The 19,123-nt window shown below is 38.4% G+C and overlaps 1 protein-coding gene across 1 annotated transcript in view; it reads right to left on the reverse strand.

Annotated features, from left to right (window-relative positions):
• LOC124722947 (spectrin beta chain, non-erythrocytic 2) overlaps positions 1–19,123 on the reverse strand; it is a 315,201-nt gene that overhangs the window by 67,321 nt on the left and 228,757 nt on the right. Inside the window, exons 45-51 of the mRNA XM_047248111.1 lie at positions 9,719–9,964; positions 8,309–8,572; positions 6,628–6,912; positions 6,196–6,452; positions 5,899–6,085; positions 1,785–1,985; positions 1,467–1,697 (exon numbers count right to left, since the gene is read on the reverse strand). Of these exons, the coding sequence (XP_047104067.1) occupies positions 1,467–1,697; positions 1,785–1,985; positions 5,899–6,085; positions 6,196–6,452; positions 6,628–6,912; positions 8,309–8,572; positions 9,719–9,964 (1,671 nt within the window). The remainder of the gene's footprint in view (positions 1–1,466; positions 1,698–1,784; positions 1,986–5,898; positions 6,086–6,195; positions 6,453–6,627; positions 6,913–8,308; positions 8,573–9,718; positions 9,965–19,123) is intronic.

Raw genomic sequence — 19,123 nt, forward strand, 5'->3', positions numbered from 1 at the left:
ACATACTGCTAGGACAATTATGCACTTTTGAGTCGGTGCTAGAGAGTTACACACAGGCCATGGAGTGTGACTACTGCACAGGATGTCAGGCACCTTGCCTATGTACCTGTAAGAACTGTAATATTCCACCTACAGCATTAACTTCACAGTGAAGCACTGCATGACTGTGGATTGTCTATGACAATGGTTTGACACTGCTCTGAGATGGACTGAATGCATGCCATTGCATCAGTTTCCATTGTCCAGAAACCTACACACATCTCTGACTGCAATGGACAGAAAAAGAAAACTGACACACTGAGTGACAAAATATAAAGCTTTCATATGAATCTTGCTTCAGTTATCTTACAGTGGTGTCTGCAGGTGTACTGGAAGCTATTGTGGTGATCTCATTCAGCCATTTTGCATTGTTGAGCAGCAAAGTTGACAAAGCCAAATGTGAAGATTTGGGTTGCCATTAAGTAGAACATACGATCATGAGTCTTAAATACTGAGGGCAGTGCCCAAGGCACTGCCTATCTTCAGGTAACTCAACATGTCATATTTCTGTGGGACAATACCTGGCCACACATGACAAGGAATGCATGAGCTTTTGTTAAAGTATGACTGTTGCTATCGTTTTCCTGCCTGAAAATTCACCTGCCATATTTTCCTATGAACATATCTGGAGGATTTGGTTGATTGGTAACTTTGTCACTATGGTTACCATCAACTTAAGTGCTTCTTAGATTTGCACACATATTTTGTGGAGAGCTGGGGTGGTGAGGAGGGTGACAGGATTCCCCAGGAACATATCCAGAACCTTCGATTTCAAAACATGACATTTAGAGGCTCAGAATTCAGTGTGGTGTGAAAACCTCTCAGATTCAGTGAAGTAAAAAATCATTTACGGTTTTGTAATTCTCATAATTCGTGTATCATCACGTACATAATCTATGACATCAAGCTATGTGTATTCCAGTATCATGTAGTACCTTTCTGGACATTATTTTCAAAAACCAGACAATTGAAAGTGGGAGGAGGGGGAGAGAGGGAGAGGGAGAGAGAGAGAGAGAGAGAGAGAGAGAGAGAGAGAGAGAGAGAGAGAGAGAGAGAGAACAAAGTGATCCTACATGGGTTCCGTTTTTACTGATCGACACAACCCTAAAAAATACTGTTATACATGTTTAAGAATCAATAGTGAAGCTCAGATGGGGATTTAACAAAACCCTTTACTATATGAGAAATTGTCCTACAAACCAGAAATTTAATGTAATGGCAACAGTAATACTTCAGTTCATATGCAGTTACATAAATGTACAACAGGATGCAAAGAAGTACTTGCTGAAGATGGGGAAAAATTAGCATTAAATGCAATATACACAATTAGGGCTACTGAAATAAAATGTCTAGGTTCAGCAATATTCACACACATACATGTAACTACCCTTCCACAGAGAAGAGGGGTTTAAGGCACTAGTACTTACTTGTTTTTCCTTGATATTCTGACTATCAAAGTGTCCCCTTTCTACTAATCCTTTTGCTAATTTAGAAAGACGTATAATATTGTTTTCAAATGACTTAAGATCACGTTCAAGACCTTCCAGCTTCTTCATCAGCGACTGCACTGAATCCTCGTCTTTTCCAGAATCTGTAGATGTTGCAAAGGGTTTCTTTTCTCTAAGCCATGTTTCTGCCTCATTAGCCTCTGCATAAAACTGAAAACAAAGTTACAATATGTCAGGTAATGTACTTTTCCTTCTCTAGGTTTACAGTGTTATTCAGATTGCTGCAATAGTATATACCATTTGTGATTCAACTGCATCCAATAGTCTCAGTCTTCTCACACTTGCCAAATCTCTCAAATGAGCAAACCGTTCAACAAGTTCTGAGCTGCAGTTCTCTATTCTTGCTGAGGCAAAGTGGCCACTGCGAATCATTTGTTGTGCTCTACTGGAAAGACTAGCAACAACAGGCTCTCTTGTTGCAAGTTCAGCCTCCAGTGCCTATAAAAACAAAAACAAATGAGAATACTCTAAACTATTTATCCAAGATCAGATTTAATTGAAACTATCATCTAACAGTCACACAACAGTAAAAATACTTTCCTTCATTTGGCAGCAGTAATCAAATGTATACCTCTTGCATTTGTGATTGGCAATTTATGTGGGTTCAACATTTACATGAATTTTTGGGTCCATTCATAACATATCAGTTAGAGTTGGAAGTTTATGCTATGTATCATCATAAGCCACCTCTTGCAGGTCATCATCTGATGACAACACAACAGCCATAGATTGTTGCAAGCATCTGTTTCACCATTAAACCACCCTCTCTGGCCCCCATGCATTGTTACAGCCACCATTCAGCAACCAGGTATGTTATCAAAATCCGGTATGTCATTTCAGCATTATGAGAGTGTGTCTGTAACACCTGTGGCATCCACATGAACACTACGTCAGGGTGCATACACATATGCACCCTGCCAGTGAAGGGCAATGAATCTGTGACCATTGTGAAGCAGGCCACTGTCATGTGGTTTAGAGCAGCATTGTCCCTCAATACCCATAAGCTGGTGCAGCCATCAACATCAGTCAGCATCGTCCAATTTAATAACTTGCCATACATTTCTGCACCTAACACAAATAGAGCTGAGTGTTAAAAAAGAATGCTATTGGCCATCGACCATTTAGAGACTTCTGTCACCAGACACCGCCGGCTGGATTCCAGTTCATGTATTGGACTACAGTGCCTGCCAAGAAAGAATGCTCCGCTCTTTGCCACACTATGCTGCCTAAAGATCGGGTCAGGATCCTGACAGCAGATAGCATACAGCCAAGGAACGAGAGTTCAGTGGAGCAAACTTCAGCCCCCAACCCCTGCCTGCTGGACGTGGGTCTGGAGTATGGCTGTACTCTGTACAAGAGTCCCAACTAGTGAAAGGGCACATTCAGGATGAGAAGGTTGAAACAGCCACCCTGACAAGTCCACACCTGATTCTCCATACTCCACTTGGGTTGTTGTTGTTGTTGTGGTCTTCAGTCCTGAGACTGGTTTGATGCAGCTCTCCATGCTACTCTATCCTGTGCAAGCTTCTTCATCTCCCAGTACCTACTGCAACCTACATCCTTCTGAATCTGCTTAGTGTATTCATCTCTTGGTCTCCCTCTATGATTTTTACCCTCCACGCTGCCCTCCAATACTAAATTGGTGATCCCTTGATGCCTCAGAACATGTCCTACCAACCGATCCCTTCTTCTGGTCAAGTTGTGCCACAAACTTCTCTTCTCCCCAATCCTATTCAATACTTCCTCATTAGTTATGTGATCTACCCATCTAATCTTCAGCATTCTTCTGTAGCACCACATTTCGAAAGCTTCTATTCTCTTCTTGTCCAAACTATTTATCGTCCATGTTTCACTTCCATACATGGCTACACTCCATACGAATACTTTCAGAAATGACTTCCTGACACTTAAATCAATACTGGATGTTAACAAATTTCTCTTCTTCAGAAACGCTTTCCTTGCCATTGCCAGCCTACATTTTATATCCTCTCTACTTCGACCATCATCAGTTATTTTGCTCCCCAAATAGCAAAACTCCTTTACTACTTTAAGTGCCTCCTTTCCTAATCTAATTCCCTCAGTATCACCTGACTTAATTCGACTACATTCCATTATCCTTGTTTTGCTTTTGTTGATGTTCATCTTATATCCTCCTTTCAAGACACTGTCCATTCCATTCAACTGCTCTTCCAAGTCCACTTGGGTTAACACTACATAATGCTGCCAATATAATTAAAAGTGTAACTATGATGCTGCCATCCATGGAGTTTAAATATGAATATTCACATGTGATTTTAAATATGTTTATCTGTGTTTGTGAGTGAATAAGTATTCCGAGCCAATGTAATTAACACGTGCCAATACTTCTCCTCCATACCAAGGATATTGTGTTGGCCTAATTAGTTAAGACTTAATGGTAACTCTCTTTAAGGTAGAACTCAGTCTATTACCTGTATCGACTCATGTTTAAGTCATATGATATGTCTGGTCACAGGCCAGGCAAATAACAAACATTTCCTGGAGGGGTCAAAATCTAGAAACTACAAAATTGTCTTAATATCTCAGATATGGTCCTGTATGAGTTTCCTCTCTTCTAAACAGTTAAAATTCATCTGTGGTCATTTTATTGTGATCCTGAAAGTAGTCATGTCTGCCTATGAATGGCTCCTCAATAACCTCCTCAAGGAGGCATGTCACAGAGTTTATGCTATGTGGTTTTAGAGATTACTTGATGTATACAACTTTGCATACAGTTTTTCAGAATAAATTACATTAGTTTTCGGAAAATAAGGGATTCGTACAACTTTCTCTGTCAGTGTTGTATAAAAGGGCAGTCCATTGTTGAAGTTGTCATTTGTACTTGGGTGAATCATGTGAAAATGTTTCTGATGTGATTATGGCAGCACAATGGGAAGTAACAGGTTCTGAATGCGGAATGGTAGTTGAAGCTAGATGCATGGGTCACTTAATTTTGGACATTGTTAGGAAATTCAATATTCTGAGCTCCACACTGTTGGTTCAAATGGCTCTGAGCACTATGGGACTTAATATCTGAGGTCATCAGTCCCCTAGAACTTAGAACTACTTAAACCTAACTAACCTAAGGACAGCATACACATCCATGCCTGAGGCAGGATTCAAACCTGCGAGCATAGCAGTCGCGTGGTTCCAGGCTGAAGAACCCAGAAACGCTCGGCCACCGTAGCTGGCTGCTTCACACTGTCAAGAGTGTGCAAAGAACATCAAATTTTAGGCATTACCTCTAGCCATGGACAACACAGTGGTTGAGACCTTCACTTAACGACGGAGAGCAGTGGTGTTTGCGTAAAGCCATCAGTGTCAACAAACAGGCGACACAGTGTGAAATAAGCAGCAGACAACCGACATGTGTGGCTTTGCTAACAACATGACACTGCCTGCAGTGCCTCTCCTAGGCTCGTAAATATATCAGATGAATCCTATATGACTGGAAAACTGTGGCCTGGTCACATGAGGTCTAATTTCAGTTGGTAAGAGCTGATGGTAGGGCTCACGTGTGGTGCAAAGCCCATGGTGCCATGGACGCATGTTCTCAACAAGGCACTGAGCAAGCTGAAGGTGGCTCCCTAAAGGTGTGGGCTGTGTTTAACAATTCAAGTGAATGATTTGGCTACCCAAATTACCCAAAATGAACCCCACTGAACATTTATGGACATAATCAAGAGATCAGTTTGTGCAAAACATCCTGCACAAGCAACACTTTCGCAGTAATGGACAGCTGTAGAGGTAGCATGGCTCAATATTTCTACAGGGGACTTGCAATGAGTTTTTGAGTCCATGCCACATCGAGCTGCTGCACTACACTGGGAAAAAGGTGGTCCAACACAATATAGGAGATATCCCATGAATTTTGTCACCTGGGTGCAAATACTTTGTATTCTGCATTTGGTAGTGCTCCAGAATCTAAGAACACACTGAGAGAATGTTCCAAGCCATTGTAATTAAAGAAAAGAAGGATTTTACTTTATTTTCAAATTCTAGGACTGCATTTCAAAATTACTTTGCATTACAATAGTAAAAAAGGACAACAGGCGTTTTATACCAAATTCATATAACCATAACCATTTTAAAGATAATGAAGAACCAACAGAGGACTAGCCTAATCAAAAACTTGTTCACGTAGAGCCATATCTTCCCTGTTGCTATCTTTAATTGTGCCAAATATCCATAACTGGTGTTTGATATGAGTCTCAATAGATTGCACAGGCCATCAGAAACATAGATTAAAATGAATATAAAGGCCACTTTTATGCAAATGCACTTGCAAAATAAAAAACTTTCATATCAGTCCTAAGTACTGCAAATGTCTCACCTGATGCTTTTTCTGAAGGCTTTGAACTGCTATCAGACTGTTTCCCAAATCCGTAGATGCAGCCAATGGCTCTTTTTCTGCTATCCATTGCAGTTCATCTTCTGTATCTCTTAGGAATTGCTGCAGGAGTAACGCATCTTCCAAATTCTCTCTCCTTATTTGCATTGGCTCTTGAAGGGAATGATACCTAGACATCATGACATTTCCTTGTTAATTTTCATTGTCATAAATAAGAACAAAAGCAAAACCTGAATAATAGCCCCCAATATATTATAACAAATAATTTGCAAAATTTACCTCTTAATAACAGCAGTTGCATGTTCTTGGATTTCATCACACATGAAATGGTTGGAGCGTTTAAAAGCAGCAGCCTGATCCTTCACTTGTTCCACTGTCTCAGCATGGCTATGCACATCATTTTCCAACAGTGAATGTCTCTTTAATAGATGAGTGACACTTGCCAAGTCTCTTCCATGGTCCTCTGATTGTAGCTGCAATTCAATTTCATCCATCCAAGTGTCTAATTCATCTAAAGTGCGGCCAAACAATAAAGCCTGTAAAAGAGAAAGAAGTATTCTAAAAATGCGCTAGTATAAATATGAGGAAAGTGGAAATGAAGGTAAAAGGAATTACCTTTTGATATTTTTTCAACTTATTACAATAACAATACATGACTAAGATCCAACTGTCACACAGTTTGTAATCAGACTTGAAATTTTTGAAGATTACCTGGTAGGCATCATTCAGTCTCTCCCTCTTGAGGTGTGACTTTTCTTGCAGCTGCCTCCATGCAGTATCTAACTCATCAAGTCTGGTTCTAATCTCCATGCTTGCAAAGTGCCCTGCACCAATTAGTGTCTCTCCTTCATCAGACACAGCAGCTACGCGACCACGATTTGCAGAGAGCTCAGACTCAAAGGCTGCATGTTTCTGTATCTTGCTCTGAAGATTTGACTGATCACGGTAGTTTTCATCACTAGCTGTCTGCATTTTCTGATGGATCCACCCTTCCACCTGAGAAAGAAGGTGAAAAAAATATTATGGAAAATTTGTCTGGATCCAACACATTAAAAGCACTGTCAGTATCTGTCTCAGTTATGGTATAAGATCAGATAAATAAAGTGTTAAGAAAATTTGCTCAATTGTTGTCTGTGTTATAATGCAATAAAAGGTTAAAGCAAAAATTACCATGTAGTCCTGATCATTTGGTAGTTAGTGTCCTAACAAACTATTCAAAGAATGCATAGACTATGCACCAGACATAACAAAATGTTGAAGTCATTATTTTACAGAGATATAGTGACCCTTTGTCAAACGGAAGATTTAAAACACGAATACTGCAATTGCTCTGACTACAACAATTAGTGCATTTCAAGTTTTATATATATTGCTCTTTTAAGTGGTCATATTACCAGCATTAAGTTCAAATAAATTGGCTTCAATTTCACGCCATCATAAAATTTTATGTTTTGAGTGGTTTACTTGCTATCACAAATTCATTTAAAATTTCCTTCATTTTCAATGTTTTAAATATGGACAAATGAATCCAAACTTCTCTTGAATGTAATCCAGCTGAAGGATATCACAAAACAATAATCACATATGAAAACATTGAGAAACTGCCCGGTTGGGTGATAAGTGAGTAATGGTGAACAAAACAGATAACACTAAAAGGCATATTGTAAGAAATAGTACAGTACATCTTGCATTGACAATTAATTGTGAGAAATGTTGGGGCAACATGTTCATCACAACTGTTGATGTTACCCAATAGAAAAAATTAAAATGGGTGTTCTGAGCAATATTTGAAGCATTTTACAAAGAATGTAAATGACACTTTTTGCCAGTTTGTTACTGTTATAGAGATGTGTTCATCACTTCACAATATAAATGATACTGCAATCATGGCAGTGGCCCTGAACCAACAAAGATGAAGTCCACTTCATCAGATGGAATGATTATGGTCAACGATTTTTGGATCGCAAATAGTACCTTACTGACAACATTTTGAAGACCAAAACAACTGGTGAAAACTTCAAAAGTCTTCTGTGCTAATTGAAATATAAAATACAGAGGAGTGGGCCTAAGACTACAAAAGGATACACATTTTATCAAAACAATGAGAGGTGCTTCAATAACAGGATAGCCATAGTGATTGAAATTATGAATTTTTGGATCCATCACCTCATTCCCCTGATTTTGTCCCTCTGATTTCCACCATTTCCTTCATATGTATCAGTCACTATTTATGTATCCATCCTCTGCTCCTGAGTGATTACCTTCTGTTACCCATTGTTTGTATTCCACATAGAATTTTCCAATGTTGTATGAACATCAAGAAGTAAATATGAAAGGAATAGAAAGGAAATTTAAACAGAAACAACTCAGATGCTGAATTTATTAATATTACCTCATACATATTGCGAAGAAACTGTTGCAGTTGTCGAGATTCCTGGAGTCTGCATCGCCTGTTTGCAGCGCTTTCCCTGAGTCGATTCCAGCGTGTACACACAGCGCCGAGACGTTGCGAAACACCTGCACTATCATAGTGATGTTCAGCAACTAGTTCATGTGCAAACCGCTCTAGTTCTTCAACACGGCCTGCTTGTGCTGCTAGGGTCTTTTCAAATGCTTCGTGTTTTCGCAACAGAGCTTCTACACTGGTCAGAGAATCCTGGAAGAGAACATTGTTTATATACACACAAAAAGGAAACTGGGATTCCTCTTGTTATATAGAATAAAAATAAATAAATACAGAAAATAAAAAGTTTCTAGGCATTAAAGAATTTTCACATTTCCTGAGCCACTGGATGGACCAATAATCGAATAATAATTCTGTCTTGTTAGAACTAATACAGTCTACTGTAAAAATGCATTTCACTTTTTCGCTTATATGTTCATAGTTCAGCCTATAATGTAAGTTACATGTAACACTAACAAATATAACAACCAATAGGCTGTATCAAGCGTGACTTACGAACATAAGTGCAACCTAATGTTATGGCTAGATATAATACAAAGTGTATGAGTGCTCAGCTGCATAATTCATTGGACTCCAGAGTACTTTGAATTAGTTTCAACTTGCTGGTAAAGATAAGGACAGAATGTTTAGATGGTTGCCCACTTCCCACTGACATATATTATTCACAACTCATTAAACATCACACTTTATTTTCTTTATTGGAAATACTACCAGGTGTTTGTCTTAGCTATATTGCTGTGATGACATCTATAATTTTTTTTCCTGTCTAAAATTTGCTTTACATTTTCTAAGATACTTTCAATTCTTTGTTGCTACGATTTTCAAATATTACACAAGACTGATGTCTACTATTAATACTCATTTTATATTTAATCAGTTTATATCACAAATACCTTATGATTAATTTAAAAGTAATTTATGTTTGTAGAGCATAACTGTAATGTGACAAACTGCATACCTGTATTTTTGTATCAGCAAGGTAACAGTATAAGTAATGACTCAAAATTTATTATATATACAAACAAAAGGGAATGAATGGGGTCAAGCAGAAAATTTACAGAAGACTGTCAAGTAACATGGCCCTACAAAGAGAGACAGGGAGCAAGAATGTACTCAGAGCTTCAAAACAAACCACAGCCGGTCCATGTAGTATTGCCACCTATTATCTTCACAAAAATTATAACAAATTATTTTGTAGCCTGCAACCTCCATCCAGTGTCATGTTTATTCATGCCTTGAACTCATGAATGACACATCTTTATTCCTATCATAGTCCACATCTTTACATAATTTATAACAATTCTCAAATGTTCAATTCATTACATACTACTTTCTTACCCCCAAGTCGTCATTGTTTAGGAATGCCTCTTTCGTGGCCAACCAGCTGTCCACTTGATCAGCCTGAGCACGGAACTGCTGCAGTTCAAGTGCCTGGTTCAGTTTCTGACGTCTGTCATCCCAAGCAGCTCCAAGAGTCCGACGTAATTCTTCCAGGTGTGCTAAACTATTCTCAACATCTGCTCCCAATGCTATGCCACTCTCTTTTAAAGCACGGAATGTTTCTTGGCGGCCATCTATTTCTGCCTGCAAAGTTAATAAAATGTGATCAGTGTCATTTAAATGGATGACTATCAACTCAAGAAAACAAAAGCAATGACTCTCACAGCATACATTTGAGTAGAGTAACAGTTACATGTGTGTATTTTATCTTGTGGACAAATTCCTTAGTGTCAACTCAACTACATGCAGAGCGGCTAGCAGATTCACCAGATATCCCATTACTGTCATTAATGGTTGAACCACTGTTTCTTTGTTAGAGGCCTTTGTTAGGCTGGCAAGGGCAATGGCACCATACAGCACTGCTGGTTGTATGGTGAAGATCCAGGAAGGAGGATGTGAGCTGCTGTGGCAACAGTAAGTGTAAAATTCTTTGAGTGTTTATTATCCATAAATATCAAAGCAACAAATAGTGATACCTCTGTTGCACTACAACCATGAATGTCAATGTATTGAAAAGTGAGGTCTAAAAGTTTCAACCTTAGTGAGACTAAGTCATATTGCTTTCAGATTTAACTAATTGTTTGTTTAATCACTGATTGAATTTTTTCTTAAAATGATTAAGATGAAATATAGAAGGACAAACATCCCCCCATAAGATGTGGAAAAAACTGTAAATCGAATAGTCACGCTGACATAAACAAAGATGTTTTCTTAGTGTCATATTAAATAAGTAATATTTGCTTCTCAATAATAATGTTGCACATACTGACCTAGTCCATTCCCAAAATGTTACATTTGTTTACTATGGAAAACAGTTTTCTACCAGTTGCAATTCTGGTATGATGTCTAATTACTTTTCCATGGTTACCACTTGTATGGAGAACTGACTGGAGGGATTGCAAGATGAAGTATTAGATGCATGGCTGCTACTAACTGTCAGTGCCAAGCTGAGCAGAGGTTCACACATGGCAGATAGGCACTGTATGGCTTGTCGAAAGTAGCTACTAACAGAAGTAATTTCGTGTTGTGGATTTAACTCACAGCACACAGCTGGCTCCATGTGTTTTTGTACCATGGCTTCCAAGTGAAATTCAGGGAAATGAGATGCACTAGCAGAAAGAGTCCTGTGCATTGAATGTGATGAGACTCTCAACAAATCTGTATGTCTAAGTTTAACACCATAGTTCAGAAATGCTTTATGTAATGGTTGTTTAGAATAAAATTCATTAGAGCTCATAAGTTTAATATACAAAAATGATGGACACACCAAATTAAAGAGCTCGGCAAGGCACATCTAGGCATTTACATGATGCATTTTATATACATTAATTAAAAATGAATTATTGTTGAATACAATACAGTCACACTTAACAGTTACGAAGCTAGTGCTTGTGAACATTTAGAAACACGCTATACCTCAGTGTATTTAGGATAGTGATTTTAATTTATTTATTTATATTTTTACCAGTAATTAATTAATGTATCAGTTAATTGGCTGTCATTTGAATTTGATTAGTATTAAATAAAAATAACTACACCAGTGAAAATAGGAAACTGTTCCCCTTGAAGATGAATTGCATATTTTAGGTAAAATCTACCTAGTTATAAAAATGGCAATGTAGCTTATTAGTTTTTCCAATATAAAAGGACAGTTGCTACTCACTATATAGCAGAGATGCTGAGTCACAGATAGGCACAAGTGTGTGTGTGTGTGTGTGTGTGTGTGTGAAGTTATTTTGTGAGAATCTTTTCGTTGTGCCTATCTGCAACTCAGCATCTGCACTATATGGTGAGTAGCAACTAGTATTGTTACATTCCATCCTGAATTTTCCACTGCTTTATTAGTTTTTCCTTAATATTAGCTAAACAAATTTGTATTAAGACCTTCTTAATCAACACACCAAAGCAATTCTGTCAATATAAATGAATAACATGTCACAAAAAGATTAAAGGAGTTGGATGTGTGGACCAGTATCTAATGCTGTGGTCCATTCAATGCAATGTCTACATCATTCTCCATGGCATTTCAGCTGCTCAGCTATCAAGTGTGAGTTGTGTCCATTTTAGTGCATCCAGTAGCTGTTGTAATTTCACATGCAGTTGAACTTAAAAATACATTTTGTGGATTTGGCAATTTGATTTGATGCTTGCATCGCGGGTTTACAAAAAATGATTGTGGTCTGTGCAGCAGATCTGGGCTTAGCCAAATTTTAGATGAGTAAGAGCTACTGCCAAGACATAGAATTACTCAGTGGATGGTTTAATATGTTCACTTTGGACTGAGCACTTGGTTGGTTTGAAGTACTGCACACTATGGACACCTTGGTTTCTAGGTTTTGACCACTGTTAAACTTGTCTTTGATGTGAACTGTATTGGAAGTAATCCCATAATAAATGCATTAAAGTTCTCATTGTTAGTAAGTAGTTAGCTACTTAATTGAAGTGATGTGGAATGTGTTAGTTTATAATATATGTAAACACGATTATCTTTAACATTAACAAATATTTATTTATTTATTTATTTATTTATTTTTTACAGTCCTACTCATGCAACTACACTATAAAGCTTTTTAACACACTACCACCTTTTAGATAAAATCTGTCTTCAGACCTGAAGAAGTTGTAAAGAAGAAAAGATTTTAGTTTAGATTTAAATTTTGCTTTGCTAGCTGTCAGAAATTTTATGTTCTTCAGCAAATGATCCAAACATTTTGTTGCTACATAATGGAATCCTTTTTGACCCAGTTATAACTTTAATGAAGGTGTAATAAAAGTCACTCTTAGTTTCTAGTGTTGTAGGTATGGAAACCACCATTCTTCTCAAACTGTGATGGATTACTTATGACAAATTCCATCAGCAAATACCTTGATGAGGTAACTAAAAGGTGACTGGATGAATACCAAATAATATTCTTACATCCAGCTTTTGTGCAATCAATATTTTCTTTCTAAATGAGGAAATACCCCAGAAAATTATTCCATAAAACATTATTGAATGGAAATATGCAAAATACACTAGCAGGCTCATTTGTCTGATTCCAACATCAACAGTTATACAAAAAACAAAAGTATGTGAACTGAAATGTTTGAGCAGTTCAGTAATAGGCTTATTTCAGTTTTCATCAATAAGCACACCAAAAATATGGACTATGCTACCACATTTCCTGACTATAGTTCATGTGCAGTATTAATTGTCAATGTGACCATTTGTCATATAGAACTAAATATGGTGTGTATTTTCTCAAATTTTGGGGTGAGTCCATTTTCAGAAAACCATTTAATCACCCTTTGAAAATATCATTAAAAATTTCTTGTGTGTAGGTCTTTTTAATGAGATTTATTACAACACTAGTATTGTCTGACGAAAGAACAAATTCTGTATGATTAATGCTAAATGGAAGGTCATTCACATATATCAGCAATAGGAAGGCTTTGATTTTCCTGCAGTAACTAAACTTTTCCTCCTTCCAACATTGTTTGGATTATACAGCAAAGCTTTTTGTGTTGTGTTCATTCATTATGATTCAAATCAGTTGTTTGCAAAGCCAAGTTTTTCTATGAGAGTAACACAACCAGACAACTTGTAAAGTTCACAAAAATAACGACTGGTGATATTTTATTATTTAAGGCTTGTAGCACTTGGTGAGTGAATGAATAAATAAATAACAATCTCAGTTGAGCAACCCTTCTGGAATTTAAACTGTGACATACATGCTTACTAAATTGTTTCTACTCAAATGTGAGACTACTATTGAGTACATTAATTTTTTGAATATCTTGAAAAAACGGACATCAATAAGGGAACTGGACAACAATAATAATTAGTTTTCTTGTCATCTTTCTTATTAAGAGATTTAACAATGGTATGACTACTCATAAAAATTCCATTTCTGAGTGTTGCATTACACAGGTCACTTAAGGATATTACAAGTACTTACAAGTTAGAACAACTCTTCAGGATTCTGTTTCAAATTTCATCACCACCACAGGAGCTACTGATTCTTAGAACTTTTCTAATTTGATTAATTTCAGTGAAGGACACTGGTGCTACTCCTAACTGCTAAAAGTTTTGTGTAAAAATGAACCATTTAATCCTATTTTTGGTGCTACATTTAGAAAGTCACTGCGAAAAAATATTCACAACTTGCAAAATATCAGTCACAACATTGTCATTTAGTTTACCTGTTACTGTATCTTCCACACTCACTAGTTGTCCTGTCACTTGTTTCACTGTAACCCATGCTCTTAATCTTACTATCTGCTTTATTAATTTCTGCATGATACACTCATTTCTGGACTTAACTGCCATTTCTTAAAATATAACAGTAATTTTTGTAGAATGCAAATAATTTCAGAAATTGACTTGTTTTGGTCTTATTGAATACATTTAATTTTACAGTAGCATCTCTTTCCACATACACTACCCAATGGAAAGTATCTGGACACCTCTGTGTAATGTGGAATTGACCACTAGCTGCACAAGATGTGGACCCACCAGTATAAAATGAAGTAGGGAACATTGTGTTGCTAGCAGAGAAGCAGTTACAGCAGAATGAGTTGGTCACAAGAGCTCAGCTACTTCAAATGTGGACTACTCATTGGATGTTACCTGAATCACAAATCTATCATGGTTATTTCAGCCCATCTAAAACTGTCCATGTTGACTGTTGGTGATGTGACTGAAGTGTAAATGCAGAAGAACGACCACAACTAAACCAAGACCAGGAAGACCTCATGTATTGGTGGACAGGGACCGTTGAGCATTGTGGAGAGTGGTTGTAAAAAAAATTGCGTTAAATCAGCAGATGTTATCACTCATGACCTCCACAGAGCTACTAGCAGATCATATACCACAATGAATGTGGACAGGGACCGTTGAGCATTGTGGAGGGTGGTTGTAAAAAAAATTGCGTTAAATCAGCAGATGTTATCACTCATGATCTCCACAGAGCTACTAGCAGATCATATACCACAATGAATGTGCATAGGGAGTTAAGAGACTGAGGTAAAATAGTAAGCACCTCCTCATAAGCCACACATTTCTGTAGTCAATGGTAAGTGACATTAGAAATGGTGTAAAGAGAGAGACTACTGGACAGTGGACGAGTGGAAACAGTTCAGAGATGACAATTGTTCGTATCAGAATGATCAGGCACTGCCATAATGCACTATCTGTGAGGCAGTACTAGTGGAAAATAACATTCCTGCAATGGACTGGCTTTCCCAGTCCCTATCTGAATCTAATGGAACACGTTTGGAATACGTTTGAACATCAACTTCATTTAAGACCCCTACATCAATACCTTCTCTGTTTTCATCCCTTGAGGAAGAACAGGCTGCCATTCCCCCACAGATATTCACTGAAGACTTCATAATCTAGAACTCCATGGGAGAGCCTCAACTGTTACTTTACTCACATCCCTGCTGCAATTGCCCCAAAGAAACACCGACCAACAGTCCTGACACGTTTCTCCCACACTGACTATTCACGGGAGTCAGTCATCAAACCTAACACTAATTAGTTAAACCACAGCTACAAACATCATCACTGCCAATGCTGCCGCCATGCATTTACAATTTGCAGTGGCTGCCTCTGCCAAGGAACCCCTGATGTAAGACCCTGTACCACCCACCTGATATTATGACATCCTGACAACACAGCAGTACAGCTGGTGATGATTGGCTTTGACTGGACTGCTCTGGGCAGTTTTCTCCACTTTACCGCTACCTCACTGGTTTGACTGGTGTGAAGAAACATGACTCCAGCTCGTGCAATATTGCTGTCCAATCAATGCCAGCAGTGTGGACCATAGTGTATTGGTGGGTGAGTGTTGGCAGTACTTGCAACCAGTGCTTCCCCTCTCTGTATCCTTAATAACCGGTTGTTACTAGATGTAGTTGGGTGAGAAATTTACCACATAAGAGATGCTTCATCATATTCTGAATCAGGTTGCACAGTTGTGCGAAGACGACTTTATTTTGACTCACGAACAGAACAAGTTGAGGACATCCAGAAGAGTGGAATCCCCATCACCACTTCATCTATCTGCCCTACTATTGTCCTTTGCTGTGTCTGCTTTGATCAGACTGACTTGTGAGAGGGGAGGGGGGGGGGGGTGGAAGGGGGCCCAAGGATGAAAATTGAGCTTTTCTTGAGAATTTGAGCACTAGAGTGACCTTGGGTAAGTGGTCAGTGAACCAATTCCTGAGTCCAGTAGGGTTAAAACTGACAGACAATGTGCAAGATTACAATGCGTTATGAGAATCTGTCACATGTAAACTTCTGGCGATACAGAAGCTAGACTGCATGAATGCTGTCAATCAAAAGTACTAATAAGCTCCAGAGGGAACTACTTAACTAACATCTCTATAGGGCACGAGAAAGGGCACAAGGAATTTATGGACTATGTTCACAAAGACAATAAGAAAATGTACACCATATAGCTGCAGCCACACCAGCCGCACCACACTGTGCTGCACAAAACAAACAAAAAGAGGTTTCGTGCAGTGTGGCATGTCTGGCGTGGACATCAAACTGTGCCTCTCTGCACAAAAACAAACAAGTTCTATGCAGTTTTGGTGCATCAAAGGGAATGGTTCATTTATGTGCAGCTGCAGCTGGATAGTGTTTCTCATTTTCCATTGTTATTGATGCGCAGACGTGCATGCATACACACTGGAACATTGCGGCACACCTAAAAAGACCCTGCTTCATTCTGTGCTGCTCTGTGCTGGTCCACACTGCTCTGCACCACATGTTTGTGTGTGGCACAGCCAGTGTGGACACAGCTTATCAGAGAGCACACAGCACAGAAGTGGGTGAGGTAGGACATGCAGTCACGAGAGTCAAGAAATGTGTTCAAATCCAAAATGACATGCTATCACTGTTGCTGGCCAGGGCTTACAGGTCAGGATTGCAATGTGCCACTGTGTGAGAATTAAGGCCAAATGGCTACCAAGAGAGAGAATGTAGAGAACAGCAAAGGCTGACATGTGCTAGACCACACAGCAACATGCATGTATGAAACAAATGCTTAAGTGCTGGAACCACTGGGCAGTGCTTCTGGTAAACACAGCCACTGGTCAGCAGTGTGCAATGTCATTTACAAACTTTTGTGTAACCAATATAATAGTGGAGTAGAAAGGGAAATGTTTATTCGAAACAGGGTGCACAAGTGTCAGTTGTTAGTCACTGGTTCTTTAGGTCTGGTAGTATGGATCTGCCTTTCTGTACTTTAAGCAGAGTAGGAGGAAATGTTGCCATAAGCACAGTAGGAGGAAATGTTGTAAGCTCGGTGGGGTCAGGCCATCACAACACCCAGTTCTGGATGAAAGTACCTCCTCGAGTAGACAACAATTATGATACTATTCATTGTTTAGATTTCCTAGCTTTGGATTTTGAGATAATCTACTTAAAGTAGCACATTATAGAGCCTGATGTGGTTTCAATCCTCATGGGGTCACAGCAGAAGATAACAAACTGATTTGATATTCATTGGACTGTTGCCTGTAAACACGTGCCACGTCAGTGCTCTTGGAAGAGAGCTGTAGTGGTGATGATGTTGTTCCCGGGTAGTGATTTGCGATGATGGAAAAAACTGAGATTTGAGCAGTGATTATGTACTTCTTAAAGAAAGGTATGAAACCAAAGGACATTCATGCCGATTTCCAGAATACACTGGGGGACTCTGCTTCTTCATATTCAACTGTTGCCAAGTAGACAAATGAATTTAAATTTGGTCAGGAGTGCTTAGATGATGACCCGCGCAGTGGTCGGCCAAGATGTGTCACTATTCCAGAAATCATTGCAAAAGTGCACAAATGGTCATGGAGGATCACTGATTGAAAATGTGTGAAATTGCTCATCATGGTTGCCAGATGTCATCTGAAAGGGTATATCACATTTTAACTGAAGAACTAAAAATGAAAAAAATTATCTGCAAGATGGGTGCCGCCATCAAGACAATGAGCATCAGCACACATGCCATCATCATGGCAAAATTACAGGAACTAAGGTATGAATTGTTGCCACACTTGCCTTATTCACCTGATACAGCTCCATCAGACTTCCATCAGTATTAGAAAGGTATTAGAGATGACAGACAATTTTCTCCTGTCCTCATGCTCACTCTGGGTGGGATATTTTCACTGGGAATTTGTCAGTCTTTCTGTTTCATTTTCTATTATTCAGTACGTCATTTCTTAGAAATATCACTGTGAACAGATCAATTGCCTTTCTCCAACAACACTTTAGAAACTTCCTAGCAAACTGATCCTGACCAACCGTCCACATTCTGTCCCATTTTATAACATACAAAATTTCTTATGCTTAATGGATCGTTGTTTCTCCCACTTGCCCTTCTCTCCCTAGCTAACCAAGTAGGTAGCTTTATCTCTCAGAGACTAATACTACACATCAATTTTTTCATACCGGTAGTTCTGTCAGCCTAATCATATTCATAGTTTTGGCATCTAGCAATCTGATTAGCGTTCGACATATCACACTTTTTTGGAAACATTCTAGTGTGTAACATAACTGACTTTCCGGTTTCTGTTAACATCACTGTAAATCCTATTAAGAATTTCAGAGAACAGTTGTTCCATCGGCCTCTTCATAAACTGTGGAACATGTTACTACAACTTTTAGTAAGCAGCTAAGTCAATGTCTTGTAATAGCATGGAAAGATATCACAATCAAAGTCACCACTGTACAATTTTACAGGAGAAGAAGTCACAGGATAACAGAATTTTTCTGAACTACTGAAGGGGTATGTTCAACTTTCCCATGACACAAGAGGCCCAACTTCATTTCAGAAGAATAAACAATACCTGTTCCCACAGTATAACCCATGTTGCTGATACCTTGAGAGGCAAGAACATTTTATAGGGCTGGATCTCAGGGTCCTTGTGAGATGCTCTCAGATGATAGCTTTCACATAATACACCATGACACTTGCACATTGCATAGCAGGACAAACTGGAAAATATTTTTAACAATTTCAAGTGTTTTAAAATTCCTGCTGCACAATTTAAATCAATTAGTTTCCCCATATTCAGAGTGTGCTGATTTTGCAGCTGTATGTTCTATTAATGAAAATCTGCTCCAGTTGCTACTAAGAACTTTATTAAGTCCATGATCAGTTTCAGCCTTTATATCAGGCCATTTTAACTGCTGTACAAAAGCATTTGTGTTTCTCTACAGTACAAAATCCCACAAAATGGACAGATTTAAATGCCAAAACC

This window comes from Schistocerca piceifrons, chromosome X, assembly GCF_021461385.2.
Source record: "Schistocerca piceifrons isolate TAMUIC-IGC-003096 chromosome X, iqSchPice1.1, whole genome shotgun sequence".
In the NCBI taxonomy this organism is placed as follows: Eukaryota; Metazoa; Arthropoda; class Insecta; order Orthoptera; family Acrididae; genus Schistocerca; species Schistocerca piceifrons.